At 41.1% G+C, this 22,775-nt stretch overlaps 1 protein-coding gene across 5 annotated transcripts in view; it reads left to right on the top strand.

The window, feature by feature from the left end:
- Positions 1 to 9,603: 9,603 nt before the first annotated feature.
- Positions 9,604 to 22,775, top strand: part of zc3h18 (zinc finger CCCH-type containing 18) — a 44,992-nt gene continuing 31,820 nt past the window's right edge. For all 5 annotated transcript variants that reach the window (XM_031868152.1, XM_031868155.1, XM_031868153.1 and 2 more), the window contains exons 1-9: positions 9,604 to 9,779; positions 10,886 to 11,860; positions 13,211 to 13,295; positions 15,958 to 16,106; positions 16,290 to 16,385; positions 16,777 to 16,919; positions 17,390 to 17,419; positions 17,985 to 18,099; positions 18,459 to 18,724. In XM_031868152.1, coding sequence (XP_031724012.1) covers positions 10,922 to 11,860; positions 13,211 to 13,295; positions 15,958 to 16,106; positions 16,290 to 16,385; positions 16,777 to 16,919; positions 17,390 to 17,419; positions 17,985 to 18,099; positions 18,459 to 18,724 — 1,823 coding nt within the window. In that variant the 5' untranslated portion in view covers positions 9,604 to 9,779; positions 10,886 to 10,921. The remainder of the gene's footprint in view (positions 9,780 to 10,885; positions 11,861 to 13,210; positions 13,296 to 15,957; positions 16,107 to 16,289; positions 16,386 to 16,776; positions 16,920 to 17,389; positions 17,420 to 17,984; positions 18,100 to 18,458; positions 18,725 to 22,775) is intronic.

The following is a 22,775-nucleotide window of genomic DNA, read 5'->3' as shown; positions in this document are numbered from 1 at the left end:
AGGTTGTGGAGGGCTTTGTAAGTGATGAGGAGGATCTTGAACTGGATTCTTTGCTGTATGGGGAGCCAGTGGAGGTTTTGAAGGACTGGGGTGATGTGGTCTCTGGTGCGGGAGTGGGAGAGCAGACGGGCAGCTAAGTTCTGAATGTATTGTAGTTTATTGATGATTTTGGTGGGTCAGCCGTACAGGATGCTGTTGCAGTAGTCCAGTCGAGAGGTGATGAAGGCGTGGATGAGTGTTTCAGCGGCTGCGGAGGAGAGGGAGGGACGGAGACGGGCGATGTTTTTGAGATGAAAGAAGGCGGTTTTGTGATGTGATTGACGTGGCGTGGCGTTCATATGAGAGAATTTGATCGAAAATGATCCTGAGGTTACGGACATGTGTGGAGGCAGGAACAGTGATGCCATCGATGCAGAGGGAGAAGTTGTGGTGGGAATTGTTTAATGATTTGGGGCCGATGATGAGGACTTCAGATTTGTTGCTGTTGAGTTTGAGGAAGTTTGCTTGCATCCAGGTTTTTATATCTGTGAGGCAGTTGGTGATGGTGGAGTGGATGGTGGGGGTGATGGATTTGGTGGAGATGTAGAGCTGGGTGTCGTCAGCATAGCAGTGGAAGTGGAGACCATGGTGGCGTATGATGTCGCCAAGGGGGAGCAGGTAGAACCTCGGGGGACACCATGAGAGACTGGGGCTGTGTCAGACTTGAATTTGTTGATGCTGATGAACTGTTCACGGTCGGAGGTATGATTTAAACCAGGAGAGGGCTGTGCCAGTGATGTGGAGGGAGGACTCGAGACGTGAAAGGAGGATGGAGTGGTTGATGGTGTCGAAGGCTGCGCTGAGGTCGAGTAGTATCAGGATGTTGAGGGAGTGTTCATCAGAGGAGAGGAGGAGATTGTTGGTGACTTTGATCAGTTTCTGTGCTGTGATGAGATCTGAATCCGGATTGAAATGGATTAAAGACAGAAATATAGCGAAATTCATGGGAGCTACCGGCCGCAGCATTTACATGCACCGCCACTGCCATAGCAAAAAAAGACTAAAATATATATAATGTGTGTTATAAATACATATTATCATTCATAGTTTTCCCCTGATGGTTTAGCATTTACCATAGGCCAACTTAAGGCTATGTGAAAGTGGAGTAGAATGGACATTTAACTGTTTTCCGTGGACATTTGACTTGTACAAAAGAAAATTGCATTTGTTGTTAGTTGTTGGTAACAAATGTCAGTGGGGCCTTAAAGTGTCAGCTCACGGCAAAGAAAGCAAATGCAGACAAATGACTCGCTAGTTAGCGAGGTAGCTTCCTTCTCCAGAGCAGCGGGGAGCAAGGTGAAGGGACCGTTAGACCCAGTGCTGCCGCATGGTCACCAGCAAGCGAGTCGACTCATTTTGCTAAGCCAGTGTAGCATTAAAGCAGGGTGGAATTAGCAAGTTAGCTAAAGTATCCGATAGTTGGCTAGCTAGCTTGTTAATTCCACCATGCTTTAATGCTACACTGGTTACAGAAACTGAGCCAAACAAAGTTGTCAATCATCAGGCGATTATGTGCTTTTTTTCTGTGACAAGAGATGAAGTATTAAGTTGTTACACTTTTAGTATTTACTTGGGCTCTCTGCGCTTTGTAATGCCGTGTTCACACCAAATTCGCACCGCGTTAATCGCGTGATTCACGCCGCCGGTCTTGCCAGGGACCATTTGTGTTCATTCGCGTGAATCGCACTAGACGCGCCTGAGAGGGGGCGTGGCTTATAGCCCTGAAAGCCATTCAACTATCCGCCATCAGCCATGGAAAAAATAACCTCTATTTCTGCTTAGTCCCAGATATCCCGGGAAACTAAACGTCGTCATGTCTGGGTTCATAACATAGTCCAGAGGAGCTCTGTAGATTTTATTGAGCTGTATTCACTGTGTCTAGCAAGCCACACGTCGCTGTTTACTACAGCTGTATGAACCCCAAATAAACTGATCTGGCTGTGATTTAACTGCAATAAACCGACAAAAAGGGACTCCGAAATAACTACGTAATGATGCCGATTTGTAAAAAGTCTGAATTCATGTTTTGTTAGTTCTCTCCACAAGACGACAAGCAAATAACTTTTAAAATGTTTGTTTTCTCAATGGAGCTCGGATCGATCGGTGCTAGGCTATGCTAACATTGTAGCAGCTCCACCAACACTCAGAATAACGTCATCTAGACGTAAACACAGCAGCGTCTATTCATTGTTTGTACCATATGGTTTACACACACACATTTATACACATAGTTTGGTCCGGTCTCTATTGATATGAGGTATCGTAGAGCTCTGGGTGAACACAGACGGCTACAGTATTTGTTTCCTGATTCAACAACGGCAGGACGTCAGTGATGACAGGGGAAGCAACTCAACGCTGATAGGCTATCGCGCCGCAGCGGCACGCCATTTTTTCGCCAAAGTTGAAAAATTTCAACTCACGCGTTTGGGGCGTTTTGGCGCTTGCGCTGCAACAAACACGTCAAACGCACCGCGCCATCGCAAATTCGCGTCACTCCAGTCTCATCGCGTCTGTGCATAGACTTTGTATGTAATAATTTGTGCCACGTTTGGTGTGAACGCACCTTAACTAAATAAGCGATGTATTTATATGGAAGTAAGCATGCTACAAGTGTCACAATGGCAACGATACACATAAATACGGCTGTATATAAACATTTATGTATATAAACATTTGTTTACATACAGATGTCATCTGTATTTGAAAAAAATGTGGTGTGGTCATTTGTGGTGAGAATGTCTTGTTTGTATACCTGTAATACAGATGTTTTGTAGCTGCAAGAGGTTTAATGTAAATGGAAAATATAACCATGGCATAGCTTGTGTCATGATGTATATTTAGATCATACTGATATTTCCATCTTATTGCTACCATTTCTTTTGATGCTGTTATTCCACAAAACACAATTATTTATAGCTCGATCTGGCAAGAGAGAAAGCATCATTGTTTGCAAGGCAGGGAACACTTGTATCCATTATGTCTGATTAAGCTCTTGTTACGTGTATCCAGAAGGTATTAACCCTCGGACGTATTGTGAACATAATTGCAGTATTGGAGTCAATTGGAGTTGGTAATGTTTTGTTGACTAAATAAAACCTTTGAATAAAATCATAATGTAGTGCCATACAAGCTGGCCTTATTATTATTTAACACATAGATCAATATTTTTGAATTGTATTAGAAGTTATGTTCCAATGTGGTGTTTTAAGTAGTGCTGTATTTTAAGCTCACTGTTAGTTGCTAAAATGTAGCCTACCACATATGTTCTCAGTCAGCACAGAGATACTATAGGAATATGAGGCACGGCTTAAGATGATCAACTGTGGATCATATTTTATGATTGAATAGGCATACTTTTGATAATATGCCTTATGTTCCCTGAAGGAGAGGAATGAAGTGCAACACTGTCCTTCACAATGATGCTCGGCCGCCCTGACAGAAGAGGGCAGAGCTTTGGTGTCCCTCTTCCCCAGACACTGTATAAAATAATCAGTTCATTTCCTTCCCTTTCAGTCAGTTCACTCGCAGGTCTGTATTCAGGGGTACGGTGCACGCCTCCCAAAAAACTGATGATTTCCCTGATCTAAATATGTGGCTTTTGGAGATCAAAAATGAGATAACAATAGCTTTTCAACCAAATCATTGGCCAGTAATACAAAGAAATCAGGTTAAATATTGCAATCAATGATCCACACAACAATCTGATACCCCATGCTATATGTGGCACCTCGACTGAGAGGGAAACCAAACTGTCAAAACTGGAGCATGATATAGTTTTACTTTTTAAATTTGTGAGAGGAAGTCACGTGTCGTCTATCCTCCAGCTTGACAATTCTCCCTCAAAGCTTCTGGTAGTCGCTGCCTCTGTGCATGTCAGGGATTCGTGTGTTTAAGGGAAGCATCTCCTACAAACACAACCAGCTTACTCTTCAATGGGATCCAGAGACATCAAGAGGAATACAAGAGGTCCAAGCTCAATGTGAATTAGTTTCATTCACTATTGTCATTTACACAACAAGATATTAATAATAATAATAATAATAATAATAATACAGCCTTAATTGAAAACCTGATTACTGCAAAACCCAAACTGTTCTAAACATCACTGAACTTCAAATCAAAACATTGATAACTGAACATACCAACATTACTGAAATCGATATACTGATGACTGCAGTTTACAATTCTTCAGTTACCTTATTGTTGTTTGCATGACACACTGGGTCACCTGCAGTTCACATTTTCTCCTTGTGATTGCCTGTGTTTCCATCTGCTGTCCAAAGATACAACATATTATATAAGTATGAATATGAGTGAATAAATGTAAGATGTGAATGAGAGAAGATTTCACTCATAAAAAGTATTTCTCACGCTCTCTGCAGTCAGTGTAGACAGTGACGTAACAATGAGGTTGTTGTTTTTGCCACATTTGATTCACTTCTCTCACATTCACGTCTCGATGACTGCAGCATGCGTATGTTTATAGTATCAGTCAAAGCTTTGGAGATATCTTATTTAATGTTGTTTTGTTTTTTCAGATGTTCTACATTGTAGATTAACGCTGAAGACAGAACAAAACTATTACATAACAAATGTGGAACTATGTAGTAAAGACAGAAAACTATTTCTTGTATTAGATTCATTGATGATGTCACTTTGCCTTGATGACAGCTTTGCACACTCTTAACCAGCTTCATGAGATTGTCACCTGGAATGTTTTCTCCATCAGTCTTGAAGGTGTTCATTTATATGCGGAGCACTTTCTTTCTCTTTGCATCCCAAATCCATTTCAACTGGCTCCAGGTTGGCTGCGTGTGGAGGCCAAGTCATCTGATGCAGCACTCCAGCAAAGCACCATCACACCTCCCCTCCATGCCTCCATCCGTTCATCTTTGCTGTGTCTTACAAAGACATGGTGTTTGGATCCAGAAATTATAGAATTATGACTCATTAGGCCAAAGTACAGAGTTCCACTGGTCTAATATCAATTCTTTGTGTTTCTTGGCCAAAATTATTCTCTTCTTGTTGTCCCTCAGTTGCGGTTTCTTTGCAGCAATTGTGTCTGTAACTTGACCCCTGTGAAGCATTTATGTGGGCTCTGATCTGAGGCTAATTGGTGATTTCTGGGGCTGTTAACTGTAATCATCATAATGTTTGATGTTATTTTAGCGACTGCACTTAAACAAACATTGAAAGTTCTTGACATTTTCCAGATTAACTGAACTTCTTGTCTTAAAGTAATGATGGACTGTCTTTAGATGAACAGTTCTTGCCATAATCTGGATCACTGCAGTCGTCAAATAGGGCTACTCACTGTATACCTACACTACCTCGGCACACAATAACTGATGGTCTCAAAGGCATTAAGAAGCAAAGAAATTCCACAAATGTACTTATGACAAGACACACGTGTTGATTGAAGATGATACCAGGTTCATGAAGCTGGTTAAGATAATGCCAATAGTGTGCAAAGCTGTAGTCCAGGCGAATGGTGCTTACATCAAAGAATCTCGAAGATAAAACATACAGTGTTTTGGTTCGTTTAACGCTTTTTGATTTACTACTTGATTTCATATGTGTTATGTCTTACTGTGTAATGTATGGATGCATGACATCATGCGTTTGAAAATACTACTTTAACAAAATCATTTGAAATACTCTGCAAACTGTAGTTACTCTTTAGACACCTTATATGATACTGCATTTGCATTGTTAGCATATTTAAAGGAGAATATTTGTTATTATATTATAACATATTGTCACTTTTAAATAAAAATCTAGAAAATCATGCACTAGTTTCGTCTGCCCCGGGTAGTGTCTTTAGGTTGCTCGTGAGCCCAGCCTCTGTATGCTGTCATCCTTGGATGGAAGGTAACTGCTGCCATCTAGTGGCTAGAGCAGGGGTGGGCAAACTTTTTGGCTCGGGGGCCACATTGAGTTTTAAAATTTGACAGACGGCTGGGCCAGTAGCAGATGAATGGAGAGTGTTTGGGTGAACTAATATAAATTACAAATAAAAGCCATGACCTAAAAAGTAACTTGCATTTAATTTCAGTGGGAACAGTGTTGTTGCTCACCCTTTTTAACCAGTGCGTCAACGTTTGGTGTCAGTTTGGTTGTGGCAATTCTCAGAACAGATCTATACCCGCTTTGCATGAGTCTATTAATGCTGAAATAAATAACACTGAAAACCAGGTTGTCTTTTAAGTATTTACTCTCTGCGCAGAGAAGGTTCAATCATCACAACAGAATGTGTACAGTCTCAGTGAGGAAGAACCAAGACAAAAGTGAACAAGCTTTCTTTATACAGAATGAGCGAAGGTGGGGGCCGATGGCCAACGTTACAGACATTTTGATTTCAGACTGATAGGAACAACAATGAAAAACAAACGTCCAGCAACCACAACAGGCGGCCCAAAGGCCTTGGTGCTGGAACATTCTCATACAACACAGTTAGTTATCTTTGTGAACAGAGAGGGAGAACTCTTCTTCTACACAACAGAGACACGGTGAAGTTCAACAAAGTTCAGAGCAAAATGACTTATGCATGAATACCATATACTGAGTAGAAATATATACCAAGTAAAAAATGACCATTACATTCCTCCCCTTGATCATTACATTAGATCACTACAATAGTATATATTCACCTCTCGAATTGAGAACATAAGTCAATAACATTTCATAACGTTTTTAGTCAAGGACATCATTAACCCCTAGCGCAGGAAAGTGTTGACGGGCTGTTTGTGTGGTGAGAACGCCGAGCCTGTGGAGGAAACAAAACCTTTACACACTCGCCTCGTCATCATCGCTAAAGTGTGTCAGGGATGAGTCTGTATCATAGCTGGAAAAGTGTCTAATTGTGCAGTTGTTTGAACAGAGTGCTCCGGGGAATACAGGAGGAGTTGTTGTGACACTGATTTGTTGATGGCTCGCACTGAAGGACAGTCTAACAGGCAGACAGGTTTACCTGAAAAGGATTGACATGTACCATCATCTGGATATCTCACTGGTTACTTTGGTTAACATTGGTAGGGCGAGACTAGAGAAATATAGTGACACGCAGACAGAATAATTAAGCTGTTGAAACCACAGATTTCGTTGTAGCCTGTCGTCACTCAGGGGCATATCGAAACATGAACACATAATACTCAAAATGGTTTACATATGCACATCATTAATCTATAAGGTAAAGGCATTAGCTGTTTTTTCAAATTGTAAGCAACTCTATGTTGTAGCAAGCGAGGGAATGTTAACATCAACATAAGTCTCCTGAGATGAGGTGAAACACAGACGCTGGACCTCCATCTCTGTTGAACTGTATAATGTCACAACATATCAGTGAGTTTCATAACAAACAATAATCAAACAACTTAAACAATTTGTAAGCAATTCTATCATATTACCATAATAAACATTCAGAATCAATTGTCAATTGAATTGATTCCTTTATCAAGTAAACTAAAAGAGAGCGCTGGCTGTTTTGTGTGATGATATTTCTTCGATATCGAGCTGAATCTAACAGCAAGGGGGGCTGTGGCTAAGTGGAGAGCAGGGCCGTCCTTCAATCAGAAGATCGGTGGTTTGATCCCCGGCTCCGCTAGTCGCATGTCGATGTGTCCTTGAGCAAGACACTTAACCCCAAAATGTCTCCCGTAGTTGTGCCTACGGTGTAGAAATGTGATAGAATCTGAATTGTAAGTCGCTTTGGATAAAAGCGTCTGCTAAATGACTGTAATGGTAAATAAAGGTATGACACAGAAATGTCACTTTAAAAGTCTCATCTAAAGGAGGAAAACAGTCAGATGTTTGGCCTTTCTTAGCTAACAGCATGTCTAGGGCCCATATCACATGTTATTCACTGTTTGGTTCCATGGTTTTACAAATCATTTCTTTAATATGATGGTTGCTGGTTTTTGTTTATATGTTATTTGGTTGCCATGGTTTCTCATATGATAGGAAACACATTTATTATTGCACAGAAGAACAGAAAACACGTTGAGCCTCTTAGGCCACACCATCCGGGACAGGAATGTGTGCCATGGTGCTGCAGGTCTGCCTTCCATCGCCGTTACTTAGGTGTTCGATGCGTAGTTAGCAAACAATACATTTTCTACAAAATACTGAAAAACACTGTGCACTCTGTTGTGTACCATGCTGAATTAATAAAATAACGTACCATCATTTCTTTGCTTTGTTTCCACTGACGGTTACTCACTAAGTCATAAAGTCCTGAGATCTATGAATGATGCTATTCAGTTTATTCTGATAGAGCCCTGATGTGATACATCATACTTTATTGTATTGTAATTCCTAAAACAATAACAATAAAATACAAATATTTATTGTTGCAGTTCTTTTACATTCCCTAATGTCATCTAACAAATAATGTGAATACAGTGATATTCATATTATCTAATGTAGAGGCCCACGTCATCATGTTATCTTGAGAGTTTGATATAGTATCAAATGTAACATGTTCTCAAACATTTATACAAATTGTATTTTATTTTTTATTTATTTGTTTATTTGATAAGGGACAGTGCACATAAATAAAAACATTGCTGTAAATGCGCCAGAGTTATATTTTTCATCTGTAGTCCCAAGAGTCAGATGTTACAAAGTAAACCTAAAAACAGAATATTAGATTACATTTACAAGTTATACAATATTAACCCTTTACAATGTGTGCACAAACAATGAAAGAAGTGAGAATATTAATGTAAGTCATTAAGGAGACTCTTATACTACATTGTCAAGCACTAACAAGACAACACAGAGGCTCTCAAATTTAACACACACAAAGCAAAATAAAATGAGGGATAACTATGTTAAAATAGAAACATGGACTAAAGACAAAATGATGCTGTACTGTTAGACACTAAAAAACATTCATGTCAGAAAATTGTCAGTCAAATTTTAGAGGTAATCTTGATGTATCATCAAAGCAGATAAGAACACGTTCTTATCTGCTTTGGTGATACATCAAGATGTTGATGAGCAGTTGAAGAAAGGGATTATAACCTGCATGGGACAGTTACAAAGTAGTAACTGTAGTAAATAAGATTTAATCTCCTTCCATTTCTTATCGCTGTGTTAGAAGACTGGGATTTTGGCAGTCTTTTAGACAAAGGTTGTGTTTTTTCACGACGTTACCAAATACTAAAAACGGTACAAAATCTGGACAGCACATGTACTAAAAACTACATATTTCTCCTGTACCAAGTTATCTCTGCTGTGAGCTAATTTAGCATAGCCTACTACTGGAAGAGAGCACGTGGCAGTTGTCTGGGCCGTTCTGTACATAACTTTTGTAAACTGTACCAGATGAGGCCCAACACTTTCCCTCTGCAGGGGTAGCCAATGTTTGCAATAAGTGAGGGATATTTCTGAGCTGGAAAGATTAACCTGAAAAAATCGCTTGCTTACTCGCAGCATTCGCTGCTGCAATGGGATCAGAAGCGTTAGTGTGACATTACTAGGGTCAACAATCTGACCCACAATGAGCTCAGATCGGTCCTTATTCATTTCCGGTTTTTTTCTAATGGGTTGTCGTATGTTGATGACGTCGGGGTAATGGCCGCTCTCGCTGTGGCGTGAGGACTGTAATATTTTCTCCACCATAGCTGTTAAATTAACCCATAAAATATTTATTGTACGCTGTAAAAAAAACAATATCAGCAGGAGAGGGCAGTTCTTACCGCAGCAGCGCTGTCTTTGAAGAGCTCCGGGTCGGCAAGGTGAATGAATAAATGTGTGGTTGTTAGCAGCTAGCTAGCAGAGTGTAGCTGCGCGTTTAGCTTATAGTTAGCTACAGGATGGATGCATTCTTTATTGAAAGACAGACGAGCGGGCTGCAATGACCGCTCATTGTTCAAGTGGCGGTGTCCGGTTCGTTTTGCACCAAGGATGACCGGTTTAGCTGTTTATATTCTTCTAGGACGACGTGCTGCTCGGTGTGGGCAGTGTGCTCGGTGGTTAGCAAGCTCTCCGCGTTGACGTTGAAGTTATGGGCCTTGTTGCGACCCAGTTATTAGAAGTGTAATACCAGTCATTGTACGGCGCAGCTGAACTTATGTATTTACAAACATGGACATGTAGTGTCAGTACGTGCACGTTAGTAGGTAACGTGAACTTTCTTATGGAACCGTGAAACCCTTACGAGACTTTTGCAGTAACGTTTTATGAGGTTTTTAGCTCCTACCATTTGCAGATAACGTTAACGCTAGTTGTTAGCTAGCATGCTATTGCTAAGATGTTCCTTTGCTGTTAAATTGGCAGCACTGGAATCTAACTTTCATTAAGAAACTTCTGTTGTCGATTTTACCTATATTATTATGGCTTACTGTCAGATGAAAGGTTTTTAAAATTAAAGTTATTGTCCTCTCAATTGATATGACGTTAACCAGTTTGTTAGCAAGCTGGCTAGTTTTATTTGCTCAGGCAAATTCCAAAGCACACAAATACAAACGGTTAGTTTGCTGTCGTACACTGCTGTGTTATTTAGTCCAATACTTTAGTCTGCTTTATTATATAGAGTCTTGCATATGCCAAACCTCTGTAAATACTCGTATTATACGGTCTGTTAATTCTGTCAGTATTGTTCCATCAACAAAACCGTTGGTTGTGGTATTTTGCTGTTAGAAAATAATTATGGATACTCAGATTTTCTTTGGGTACATGATTTGTGTGTTGATAACTTTATTGGTTAGTTAGTGATCTGAAATCCTATTCTATTATTTATTATATGATATGGAATTATGTATTTTCATACATAGAAAAGTTTACTATCAAAAGTGTGGGTGCAGTTAGGATATTACATGTTGACTGTTTTTTTTTTTTACAGACTGCTGTTGTTGTGTTTACACCAGAATATTCCCTGATGGATACGCCTGAAAGCCCTACCCAGTCCCCTCAGTCTCCTGAGGAGGAGGAGAAGGGCCTTTCTGACAGTGAGCTGCTGGATTCTCCTGATGAAGAGGAGGACGGGCTCATCTCTGACAGTGAGATAGTCCATGAAGAGGAGAATGGGGGGCTTGTCGAGGAGGAGGAGGTGTTGGAGAGCCAAGGAAGAAATTCGGAATTAGAGGAGGAGAGGGAAGAAGATGATGAGGTGGTCCCTGACTTTGTCTCTGATGCAGAGGACGAGGAGCCTGTAGCAGAAACACAAGGGATGGGAAAGGAGGATGGGACCATTGTGCTGATGGAGGGGGATGAAGATGGTCTGCAGAAGGAACAGTTGGATGAGAAGGAAGGAGAGGATCAAGAGGATGGAGTCATTGACACCCCACAGTCTCCAGACTCAGAACAGGGCAATAGCTTCATTCCTGAAGAGGATGGAGAAGATGGGGAGGAAGGATACGGGGACTACAGAAAGAACGACTCTGCAGATCCTGAGACAGCTGAGGGGGATGATGATGAGGAGGAAGACAAAAGCAAGACTGAGGAGGACGAAGGGATGAGAGCCGAGCAAGAGGAAAGGAGGAGAGCTGTCGTGGTGAGGCAGATGAAGGATGACCCGGGGTCTGTTTCCCGGGAGCTGGACGAGCATGAACTTGATTACGATGAGGAGGTCCCAGAGGAGCCCAGCATCCCTACACACGAGGAAGAGGAAGACGAGGAAGACACGAAAGTGGAGGGAGAAGAAGAGGAAGAGACTCAGGACAAAATCAATAAGAAGAAGGAGAAGAAACCAATCCTTCCCCCATCTCCTAAGGACAGGTCGGGTGACTCCAAAGGGCCTGAGAGGATGCGCAGAGATTCCTTCAGAGACAAGAAGAAGGATGAGGATGATGGAGAGATTGATGAAGGAGAGATTGATGTAAGTGATCATAGTTTGGATTATATGTTGATCAGTGTCATATTCAGAAGTATCGGTCACTGTTCTCTTGTGTGTAATTCTATTTTTTGTTTTGTTTAGTACAACATTTTAAAACTATTGGCTTTTAAATGTATAGATAGCAGTTATAGCTTGACAATAGACGTATTAGAAACCGGTCCAAAGTTGCAGCACTGCAGCCTACGTTGTATTTCACTCTTAAGTTGAAGTGATCGGCACACTGTTGCAGGTGAGTCTGAATTCTGTTGTCCAGGTTGGCAAAATACCAGTCAACGTTAGATTTCTCTTTCTAAGCAAAGCTTACAAAACAATTATATTTTGGCCAATACTTCATTCACAGTACATCCAATACTTTGAATTATATTGACAAATGACCACCAAAATTATGTCACCAAAAGGTACAGGCCAGTGGCTCACTGTAGGTCAACTAATATCAGTCTCTCCCACACATAATGCATTCTTGCACACACAGATGGAGAGAGAGAGCGAGAGAGAGCCGCCTCCTCTTTGTAAGTGTCAGTAGCCCATCACCTCTCCCACAGTCAGTCCGTCAGCATGAGAAGCAGATCTCAGTCAGATATACAGCCCCTGGCTGGTTGTGTCAGAGTAAAACACTCTGCTGCCGTTGTGTCTTAGCTCACGGAGCCTCCCGTTTCCGAGGTCAGGCTCGAGCCCCGGCTAAGCAATGAGACATATAGTAAAGAAATATGTGAGTCACATGTTTTCCTAAATATTGGTATTGTCGCTCTTTACAGTTGAACAGTATTTTCAAAAAAGGGAGCTTTTTCTTTAACTCTGATAAAGACGAGACTCTAACATCTGGATGTAAGATTGTCTTGTGACAGCTTGCTAGTAAAACACATTGGCAAGTAACCTTTTTTGCAATCTCAAATGAATCTACCAAAACCGTACTTGGAAACGACCGCCTGCACGATTGGGATTGCACACTCGGATCAGATTCTGCTCTTCTCCGATGTTGACTAGTAGACCGAGTAGAGCTAAGAATTAGCTTTGTGCTTCCATCTTTATTTCACCTGTGCTGTTGTGTGACAGCGCAGTGTCACATACTGGTTATGGTTCCTGCTTCAAAGGTACAGGCGGTTTCATCCTTTCATTTCTGAAAGTGTCCTTGCTCATCCGTTTGATGTCAGCTATAATGAATAGTGCTAAATGCATTGCAACCCTGCAACAGATTGTTGTTTCAACTTTCTTTTTGACATGACATTTAAAAAAAGACACTCTCCTAATACCTTATTTTTTAGCGTGATATCTTGGTAGGGTACAATAAGGTGCTCTAAGATGTCATGATTTCCCTTTTGAATGTGTGGGCAGGACGATGACCTGGAGGAGGGGGAGGTCAAAGATCCCTCAGACAGAAAGATCCGACCACGTCCCATCTGCAGGTTCTTCATCAAAGGTAGGTGGTGAAGAGCAACTCTCGCCCCAGCAAGGCGGATATTATCTGCCTCTTTTAGCTTATGACAAATGTATCATTGTATTTGTTTATGTAACCCGGTGCGTAACAACAACTTGCACATAATTAGTGCAGCCATTACAAAGATTGTCCACCAGAGTGCACTGATTAGTTTATATTTCAACAGTAAAATATCTTGCATGTGTGTGTGTATATACTGTGTATGTATATATGTATGTATGTATGTGTGTGTATATACACGGTGGGCAAAAAAGTATTTAGTCAGCCACCAATTGTGCAAGTTCTCCCAGTTAAAAATATGAGAGATGCCTGTAATTTTCATCATAGGTACACTTCAACTATGAGAGACAGAATGGGGGGAAAGAATCCAGGAAATCACATTGTAGGATTTTTAATGAATTAATTGGTAAATTCCTCGGTAAAATAAGTATTTGGTCACCTACAAACAAGCAAGATTTCTGGCTCTCACAGACCTGTAACTTCTTCTTTAAGAGGCTCCTCTGTCCTCCACTCGTTACCTGTATTAATGGCAACTGTTTGAACTCGTTATCAGTATAAAAGACACCTGTCCACAACCTCAAACAGTCACACTCCAAACTCCACTATGGCCAAGACCAAAGAGCTGTCAAAGGACACCACAAACAAAATTGTAGACCTGCACCAGGCTGGGAAGACTGAATCTGCAATAGGTAAGCAGCTTGGTGTGAAGAAATCAACTGTGGGAGCAATTATTAGAAAATGGAAGACATACAAGACCACTGATAGTCTCCCTCCATCTGGGGCTCCACGCAAGATCTCACCCCGTGGGGTCAAAATGATCACAAGAACGGTGAACAAAAATCCCAGAACCACACGGGGGGGGGACCTAGTGAATGACCTGCAGAGAGCTGGGACCAAAGTAACAAAGGCTACCATCAGTAACACACTACGCCGCCAGGGACTCAAATCCTGCAGTGCCAGACGTGTCCCCCTGCTTAAGCCAGTACATGTCCAGGCCCGTCTGAAGTTTGCTAGAGAGCATTTGGATGATCCAGAAGAGGATTGGGAGAATGTCATATGGTCAGATGAAACCAAAATAGAACTTTTTGGTAAAAACTGAACTCGTCGTGTTTGGAGGAGAAAGAATGCCGAGTTGCATCCAAAGAAAACCATACCTACTGTGAAGCATGGGGGTGGAAACATCATGCTTTGGGGCTGTTTTTCTGCAAGGGGACCAGGACGACTGATCCGTGTAAAGGAGCGAATGAATGGGGCCATGTATCGTGAGATTTTGAGTGGAAACCTCCTTCCATCAGCAAGGGCATTGAAGATGAAACGTGGCTGGGTCTTTCAGCATGACAACGATCCCAAACACACCGCCCGGGCATCGAAGGAGTGGCTTCGTAAGAAGCATTTCAAGGTCCTGGAGTGGCCTAGCCAGTCTCCAGATCTCAACCCCATAGAAAATCTGTGGAGGGAGTTGAAAGTCCGTGTTGCCCAGCGACAGCCCCAAAACATCACTGCTCTATAGGAGATCTGCATGGAGGAATGGGCCAAAATACCAGCAACAGTGTGTGAAAAGCTTGTGAAGACTTACAGAAAACGTTTGACCTCTGTCATTGCCAACAAAGGGTATATAACAAAGTATTGAGATGAACTTTTGTTATTGACCAAATACTTATTTTCCACCATAATTTGCAAATAAATTCTTTAAAAATCAGACAATGTGATTTTCTGGATTTTTTATTTTTTTTTTCTCATTTTTTTCTCATAGTTGAGGTATACCTATGATGAAAATTACAGGCCTCTCTCATCTTTTTAAGTGGGAGAACTTGCACAATTGGTGGCTGACTAAATACTTTTTTACCCCACTTTATATATGTGTATGTGCAGTGCTGTGAAAAAGTGTTTGCCCCCTTCCTGATTTTTTTTTTTTAGCATATTTGTCACATTTAAATGTTTCAGATCATCAAACGCATGTTAATATTTGACAAAGATAACCCGAGTAAATACAAAATGCAGTTTTTAAATGATTTCATTTATTAAGGGAGAAAAGCTAATGTGCATATCTGCCGGCTAATTTGAAATGATGCAACAGCAGTCCGTGGGTATTGATGGACGTAATAATGTGTTTTGGACTAAATATTTTACTGGATTGGATCGTCTGGACCTTTGTTAATGTAACAAGAGCGTTTTTGTCTGAATATCATCGATGGGTGGATTACTATGAGGCTTGATCGGTGAGTTGCCTCGATTTAGTGTTTGTTGGTTGGTTGGTGGTCTGTTGGAGGCGTTGAGTGAACCTGCTGTTGTGATTGTATCTTGAAATGGTTTACATCAATCAAATCACAAGAATCTTAGCTTTCCAAAGACATGTCGCATCAGTGCCTACCTATACATAGCAGCTGTGTACATGACACAGATGTACAGTTAGTGTTCTGTATTGGTCCAATATATTTTTGGTAATTAGTGCCAAGACTTTTACAAGATGGTATGTTGATATCATTTAGTATTAGCAGTACTGAAAATGTCTTCCTCTCATTTTGTGTGTTAACCCAAGAAAGTAACACAAATAATACATTTGTGTTATTCTCTCTGGGTAACTACGTCATCAACTGCCTGCAAATCATTTTTAAACTTTACTGTAACATTTTGTCTTCTGCAGGAAATTGCACTTGGGGTATGAACTGTAGGTTCATCCACCCCGGAGTCAATGACAAAGGGAACTATTCCCTCATCAGTAAGCCGGACCCCTTCTCCCCTAACGGAGCACCTCCTGGAGGACCTCACCCACTCATACCCAATAATCCCTGGGTAGGTGTATAATACTGTCGCAGTGTTACGCTACATGAGTCCAGATAAAAAACAAAACAAATGCTCAGGAGCTGAATCTACTCAGTCTGCAATTCTGCTGATGGTATCACTGCACCTCTGCATCTCTCTGTGAGCATGTGTGTAATATAGGGAATCTAGTGAATTCATTTGTTGTTGTTTTAGGCTGGACCTGCAGTGGAGGAGCTCCCTCCACCACCTCCTCCAGTGGAGCCTCCTGTAGAGAGTGCCTGGGAGCGAGGTCTAAGGCATGCCAAAGAGGTAAACGCTTCCACTGCCTCTCACGCAAACCAAAATGAGCTTGTGCCAAATTGATCAGCTGTCATGCTGCTGTGAGTGTGTAAACTAACTGAATGTAAACCTGTGTGTTTATTGACACTCCAGACACAGTTGTAATGCAAGGTTTATCTGTTTTATTGCACTACTATCCTTTACTGCCACCTGATTGGAAAGCTAAGATATTCCCTGAAGCCTATTTTGTAATCTTTACCTTGTCACAGAAGGTTTTCATGTAGAAAATGGGACCAGCATTACACAACATGTAGAGCAACCGATCCATTAACGAGAACAGCAGCCACAGACATGTTGCCTATCTTCACATCAATATAGAACTTGCAGACTTGCTAAACTTCCCGTTTACCGTCATTCATAGGTGCTGAAGAAGGCCACCATCCGTAAGGAGCAGGAGCCGGACTTTGAGGAGAAGCGTTTTAATGTGACCATCGGAGAGGACGACAGAGAGTTTGACAAAGAGAATGACTTCCTCAGAGAACGCAGCTACCGCATCATCAGAGAGTAATGCCACATTGTTTGTTTATTGCAAAGCTTTTTCCTCTGTTACCTTTAGTTGATTTACATCCAATCCTGTCAGACTTGCATGATTTTAGTAAAGCTTGGTGAGATGACACACACTACAGAATCATTGAAGCTGCAGCTCTCACAGGAATAATCTCTGATGCTCCCTGAAAGATTTGTATTATTTATTTTTTGATCAACTCTGCCTTTGTCATTAGTTGTGTTTTTATATTGGGTTATCCTCCCCAACCTAGTCACATCAGCCCAGTCTATCTGTAAATACTGCTGTTCTTTAATGAAATCTCCATTTAAGTACGTATTTATGGTAAGGGACCTTTCTTTCCTACCCTTAAGAACAGATTTTACTTTCTAATGTTGCAGCAAAACGCATACTCACAATTAGTGTGTAGTGAATGTACCAGATATGATTGATATTTCATTATTGATACTAATCTGTTTACTTGTTTCAGTGAAATGGACTTCAGAGATCCTGTTTATGGGTAAGTAGACCGCCTTCATACAACTCCTAACAAGGCCATAGTGTAGACCAGAGGTCCCTTATCAGCGTACCCTGTCCCCTCTGGACAAGGACCTATAATTGACAGATTGTTGACAATTATTACATTTTGACAGTCTTTTTATTTTAACAAGCGTTAAACCTACCCACTTAATGTTATGTAACTTTATACCTGTAGTCCACTGTATCTCACAGGGAAACATTGTATATACTTTTAACTTCGCTACGTTTATTTGACAATATTAGTTGCTAGTTAGGCTACTTTGTTGCAGTTGCAACATTTAAGTGATGAAGACATTTAAATAATATAGGCCTACGGTAAAAAAAAAAGCGGCGAAGTCCACGTGAGGGTGGTGTCGAGCTGACCCGTCCGGGGCTGCACGCCAAACTAGAGCCGGTCACTGCGCACCGATCTTGAGCCAGCCCACCCGTTGAGAAGTATTACGAAACTGGCGGGCAAAAAAAAACATGCCCCCTGTGCTGAATACACATGTAAGTAACTTGTATGAGGTATCGTAACAACAATTCAAACGTGTTTCCCTCCACAGTGACCAATATGCTGATCCATACTATGACTATGAAATGGATGCCCTCTGGCGAGGTGGCCAGTATGAAAACTTCAGAGTGCAGTACACAGAAGCTCCGCTTCCTTACCACTACCCTGTGAGTATCCTCCACAGTCTGCTCAGTGTTCTCTCTAACGTTAAGGTTTTCATCGCCAAAGTGGGTCCTTCAACAGCACAAAGTAAAGCAAAAATGCCAAAGCATGAGGTCCAAACAGGGAACAACAAATGAATGGTATAGTGGCTAGCACAAAGACACGAGGACAGTTATACAGACAGAAATAGTCCCAAAATGAATTCACTATTTACTCCTGTTGGAGTGATGCTGAAATCTACAATTTCCAGGTTTTTTTTGTTTTGTTTCTAATTAGAAATGAAACTATATATTTGTGAGTCATACGAATTGAATAGGAACAAAATAATTACCATGAACAAAACTGAACATATCCCTCTGGACAGGAGCGTGAACGGGAGCGGGACCCTCGGGAGCGGCCCCGGGACCGAGAGAGGGAGAGAGATCACCGGGAGAGGGAGCGCCGGCAGAGGGAGAGGGAGAGAGAGCGCGAGCGCGAGAAGGAGAGGATGAGGCGGAAAGAGGAGTGGGAGAGGGACCGGATGAAGCGGGACGAGAAGGAGAGGCCAAGGATGCGTCCCCCTCGAGAAGCCAGGGAGAAAAAAGACGAGGACAAGCTGAAACCACACTCTCCCCTCAGCCTGCCACCAAAGTGAGTGAATTTTCAGTTGGCTTTAGATTGATTGTTTTATTTTACAAAAACATTTGCTGTCATGTCCTGATACACCAGGAAGGAGTGAGGACAGTAAAACCCAGTCCTTATGTCCTATAGTTTTATTTGTCACAGTTCTGTCTTTGTGATTATTGGGTGTAATGGACACAGACAGGCATGCATCACTATCATAGCCCAGTCGATACTGGGATCAGTGTTGGTTACTTAATATGTCAGTGATGGCCAATGGGATTCGGATCCCTTAAAGCCCTTTTATTTTAAGGATTGTGAACAAGATACATAAGCTATTAAGTACTAACATTTTACAGTTGGAACAATCTTTTTGTCAAACCAATGCTGAAATATCAGCCTGGTTATTGGTCAAAGTCTGATCACTACTATGTATGGTTTTGTTTCATTTGTCCGTCACAATGAAAACGTTTGTTCATTGTATAAATGATGTATTTTTTCCTTTCAAACATCTACAAACAAACATATACAACTCACTTTCAAAGACAGAACAGAAATACAAAAGGCAGCAACTACAAAGAGCCTATATCACAAATCGCTGTTTATCACTCATCAGGGATGGCAGCGTTAAGGTGTCTGGTGGGTCCTGTTCAGTCCAATCTCATGAGCACGATGGCTCAGGAGAGCCAGCAGAACGTTGTCTTCACATTTGACACAAACGTCCACCCGGACTCAAGGATGAACTGATTCAAATTTGGTGGTCAATGGTCGAGGTCACTGTTACCTCACAAAACACATTTTTGGCCACTACTCAAGAATGAAGATGATAATTATGAGATTTTCACACAAATGTCTGTTAGAACGAATACAATGATGGCATACATGGATGTAGACGTGACCGGTTGGCAGGGGCATATAACTGCGAGGCAGTCATTCTATTTTAGGTTAGAAAGGAAGTCTGCACACGACTTCTGGATATTTTGAAGAAGTTGTTAACTTTGTTGACCTAGATTGTGTGTAGCCATCTGAGATCTGCTACAGAGATTCAATGATGAGTGGTAGTGAGAGGTTGAAGAATAGAAGAAGGGAATGTGTGAAACCATTAGTGATCGTGTCCTTTGGATGTTTAAGCAATCAGTACTACAAAGGTTGTCTGGACGAGTAGTGTTGCATGTTACATGTTACAAGGTTATTTGTCTTTGTTCGACAGGGTTGCACAACTAGATTTAGATTGTAGGCCCAATGTGCTACATAGGAAAGAAAACAAACAACAAAAACTATTGTATGTGGAGGGTGGAGGATGAATTTAGGAGTCTCGGAGCCTGAGGAAAGAAACTGTTCTGAAGTCTGCTGGTACGACAGCTTGTGTATCTCTTTCCAGACGGCAGCAGGGTGAACAGGTGGTTGAGGGGTGGGTTTTGTCTTTTAATATCCCTTTAGCTCTTCACAGCTCCTCCTGTCACCAACATCACTGATGCTCAGTAGATGGTACCAATGATGTTCTGAGCAGTTCTAATCATCTACTTTAGAGCCTCCTCTCCTGTGACGTTGAGCAGCAGGTTGTTCTCTGAGCTCCACTCTGTGAGCTTGTTGTCTTCCTCTCTTTATGGAGTCCGGCCGATGACCGTAGTGTCATCTGCAAACTTCACAACAGAGTTCTCTTCATTTACAATATTTGGGAACATTACGATACCAGTGCTTGTATATACATTACGATACCAGTGCATATCTATCTATCTATCTCATATCCTGGGTTTTAATGAAGCGTTGTAAAGTTCGGTGAGTTATTTTAGAAGAAGAAAGTTGTAAATGTTTGCTGTTAGAGTATCAGTTTTTTATTTCTGCACGTTTTTCTAAAGAACGGGTGTCTGTCTTCATATTGTATTGCTTTGTAGTCAGCTATTCTGTTTATTGCATCTGCATTGAGCCGACTATATGATGAAACAGCTGACCCCAATGACACGATGTAAAAGACCTTCTGTTGTACAGGAGTCTAGTGGGCTTCACCTGGCGAGTCAACGATCCTTGTCTCAATGATGCTAACATGAAAAATTCCAGTATTAACATAAATCAGCTGCGCACATTTATTTGCAACATTGTCAGCAATGGTCTAAAATCTTCCAGGAATATGAAATGGATAGCCACAGTGTTGTTGACGTTCTGAAGTTGGATATCTTCACATACTGTAACCCAAACCGATGACAAAGTCATTTTTTTTTATTGTGTGACTGCCACGGTTCCAAAACCAGGTTCCACGAAATGCAGATCATGCACCAACATTATCTTGTTTACTGGGCCCTCTTTAGAGACTTGGTTTTATGTTTAGTGTTTGCTTTTCCCTGTCACAAAAGACATGAAAGTTGGTAATTAGAAAATCCACTTGCTAAAAGGTATTCCTCTCAATGTGCCGAAACAATACTACAACTCGGTCTGCATTCTTTCAAGTCCTCTGTAAGTCAATGGAAAACGCAGGAACCTTCCCGCCTTGTGATTTAGAACTGACTAATCTTATCACCCATTCTTGGTTTCTGGTTATGAAATTGTGGAACTTCTTTTGTCAACAACTCCAAGCCAACACCCGTCTTTAGCTATTGTTCACTGATGAGTTACGTACAGAACTTGGGCAATATTACCTGCTAGAGGCGATGTAGAACTCCTTCCAGGTTGAACAACTCATTTGTGGGGGAATGCTGAGTTCTCTGAGATCTATCTACATGGTTGGACCTATCTGCACTTAGTACTTGGAAAATGTAGAAATACATATTGAGCGTTATTTTTGTGGAGAAGTTACTTTACTGCAACACAGTATTAGAACATTACCTAATATTTGGTTTAATAGTATGGAGAAGTTCTGTATTCTCTTATTGTTACTTAGCAGTAATAATTGATATGCATACTAATTATATTTGTGCAACACCTGTGCCTTGCCAGAATAATGAATTCATCAAAAACTGGTCTTGTTGATTTAAAGAGTTAACCATAAATGTAAAGTATCAGTTTAGCTACCAATAGTGAATAAGAATCGGTTTAGTCAAAAGATGTTGCCTTACCACATGTGTAATTACATTTATTTTAAGACTATAAAAACTTTAAAAACGTGGTCATGCAAGATGGTTGGTGTTAAATGTCCCTCTGTGTGTTTTTAAACACCTGCTCTATAATAGAGAACAAACCGTGACGTTAGGTACAGAGGAAGTTCAACAGGTTGAAGCCTCCTTTCTCCAGAAGGCTCCTCAGGCAGAGTCACTAAACCTACAAAAGCTCTGCAAACATCCTATTACCTGTTGTACTCTGTGGGCCTTATAGGTTTATTGGCACCACTTCCTTTTTTCATTCCTTCCTCAAAGGAACCGTTCTGTTGATAATAAAACGTACCTGAGAGCTAACAATAGCTCCCGTGTTGTCATTCTATTTTTAGCTCTGACATCACTCATTTGCTCTTGCATCACTCCTGTGGAATTTCTCATTGGCTGGGGGATATGTGCCTGTTACGTACTCGGTACACTGAAGGACAGCCACTCTTTAATTGTGCTTAAGTAGAAGACTATTATTCCAAGTATGTTTCCCTGTTCCACGTTGATGTGGGTGTTATTTTTTATTCTTCGTCGTTACCTGTGATATTAAGCTTCATACTGTTTATGCTGCACATAATCCAAAGGCAGTTTCTGTTTCACAGTAAACAAGACATACCAGTATGTCCCCTCGGGTTGAGCTAGTACTAACACGAACATCACAAAGTCCATTCTCTAATGTAACACTTTCTTTAAATATTAATCTGTTACTTTTCCAAAAATGTATCAGTCACTTTTTGAAATCCACATAAATCACTCTTCACATTGGCATAATCCCAGACTGCGAGTTTTTATTAAAACATAATTATGACTGGTGTTAACTGCATGCCAAATTCATCAGAGCACACGAGGCCGCATTTTATAAGCCATTGAAGTTGCAAATAGGAATGTCGGGATTTACCGATTTTTCCATAACCACAGTTATATACAGTGGGTACGGAAAGTATTCAGACCCCTTTAAAGTTTTCACTCTTTGTTTCATTGCAGCCATTTGCTAAAATCAAAAAAGT

This window comes from Anarrhichthys ocellatus, unplaced genomic scaffold (genome assembly GCF_004355925.1).
Source record: "Anarrhichthys ocellatus isolate YVR2014 unplaced genomic scaffold, GSC_Weel_1.0 scaffold41, whole genome shotgun sequence".
NCBI lineage: Eukaryota > Metazoa > Chordata > Actinopteri > Perciformes > Anarhichadidae > Anarrhichthys > Anarrhichthys ocellatus.
Note: the sequence above shows the minus strand (reverse complement) of the source record. Positions and strands in the feature narration are given on the sequence as shown.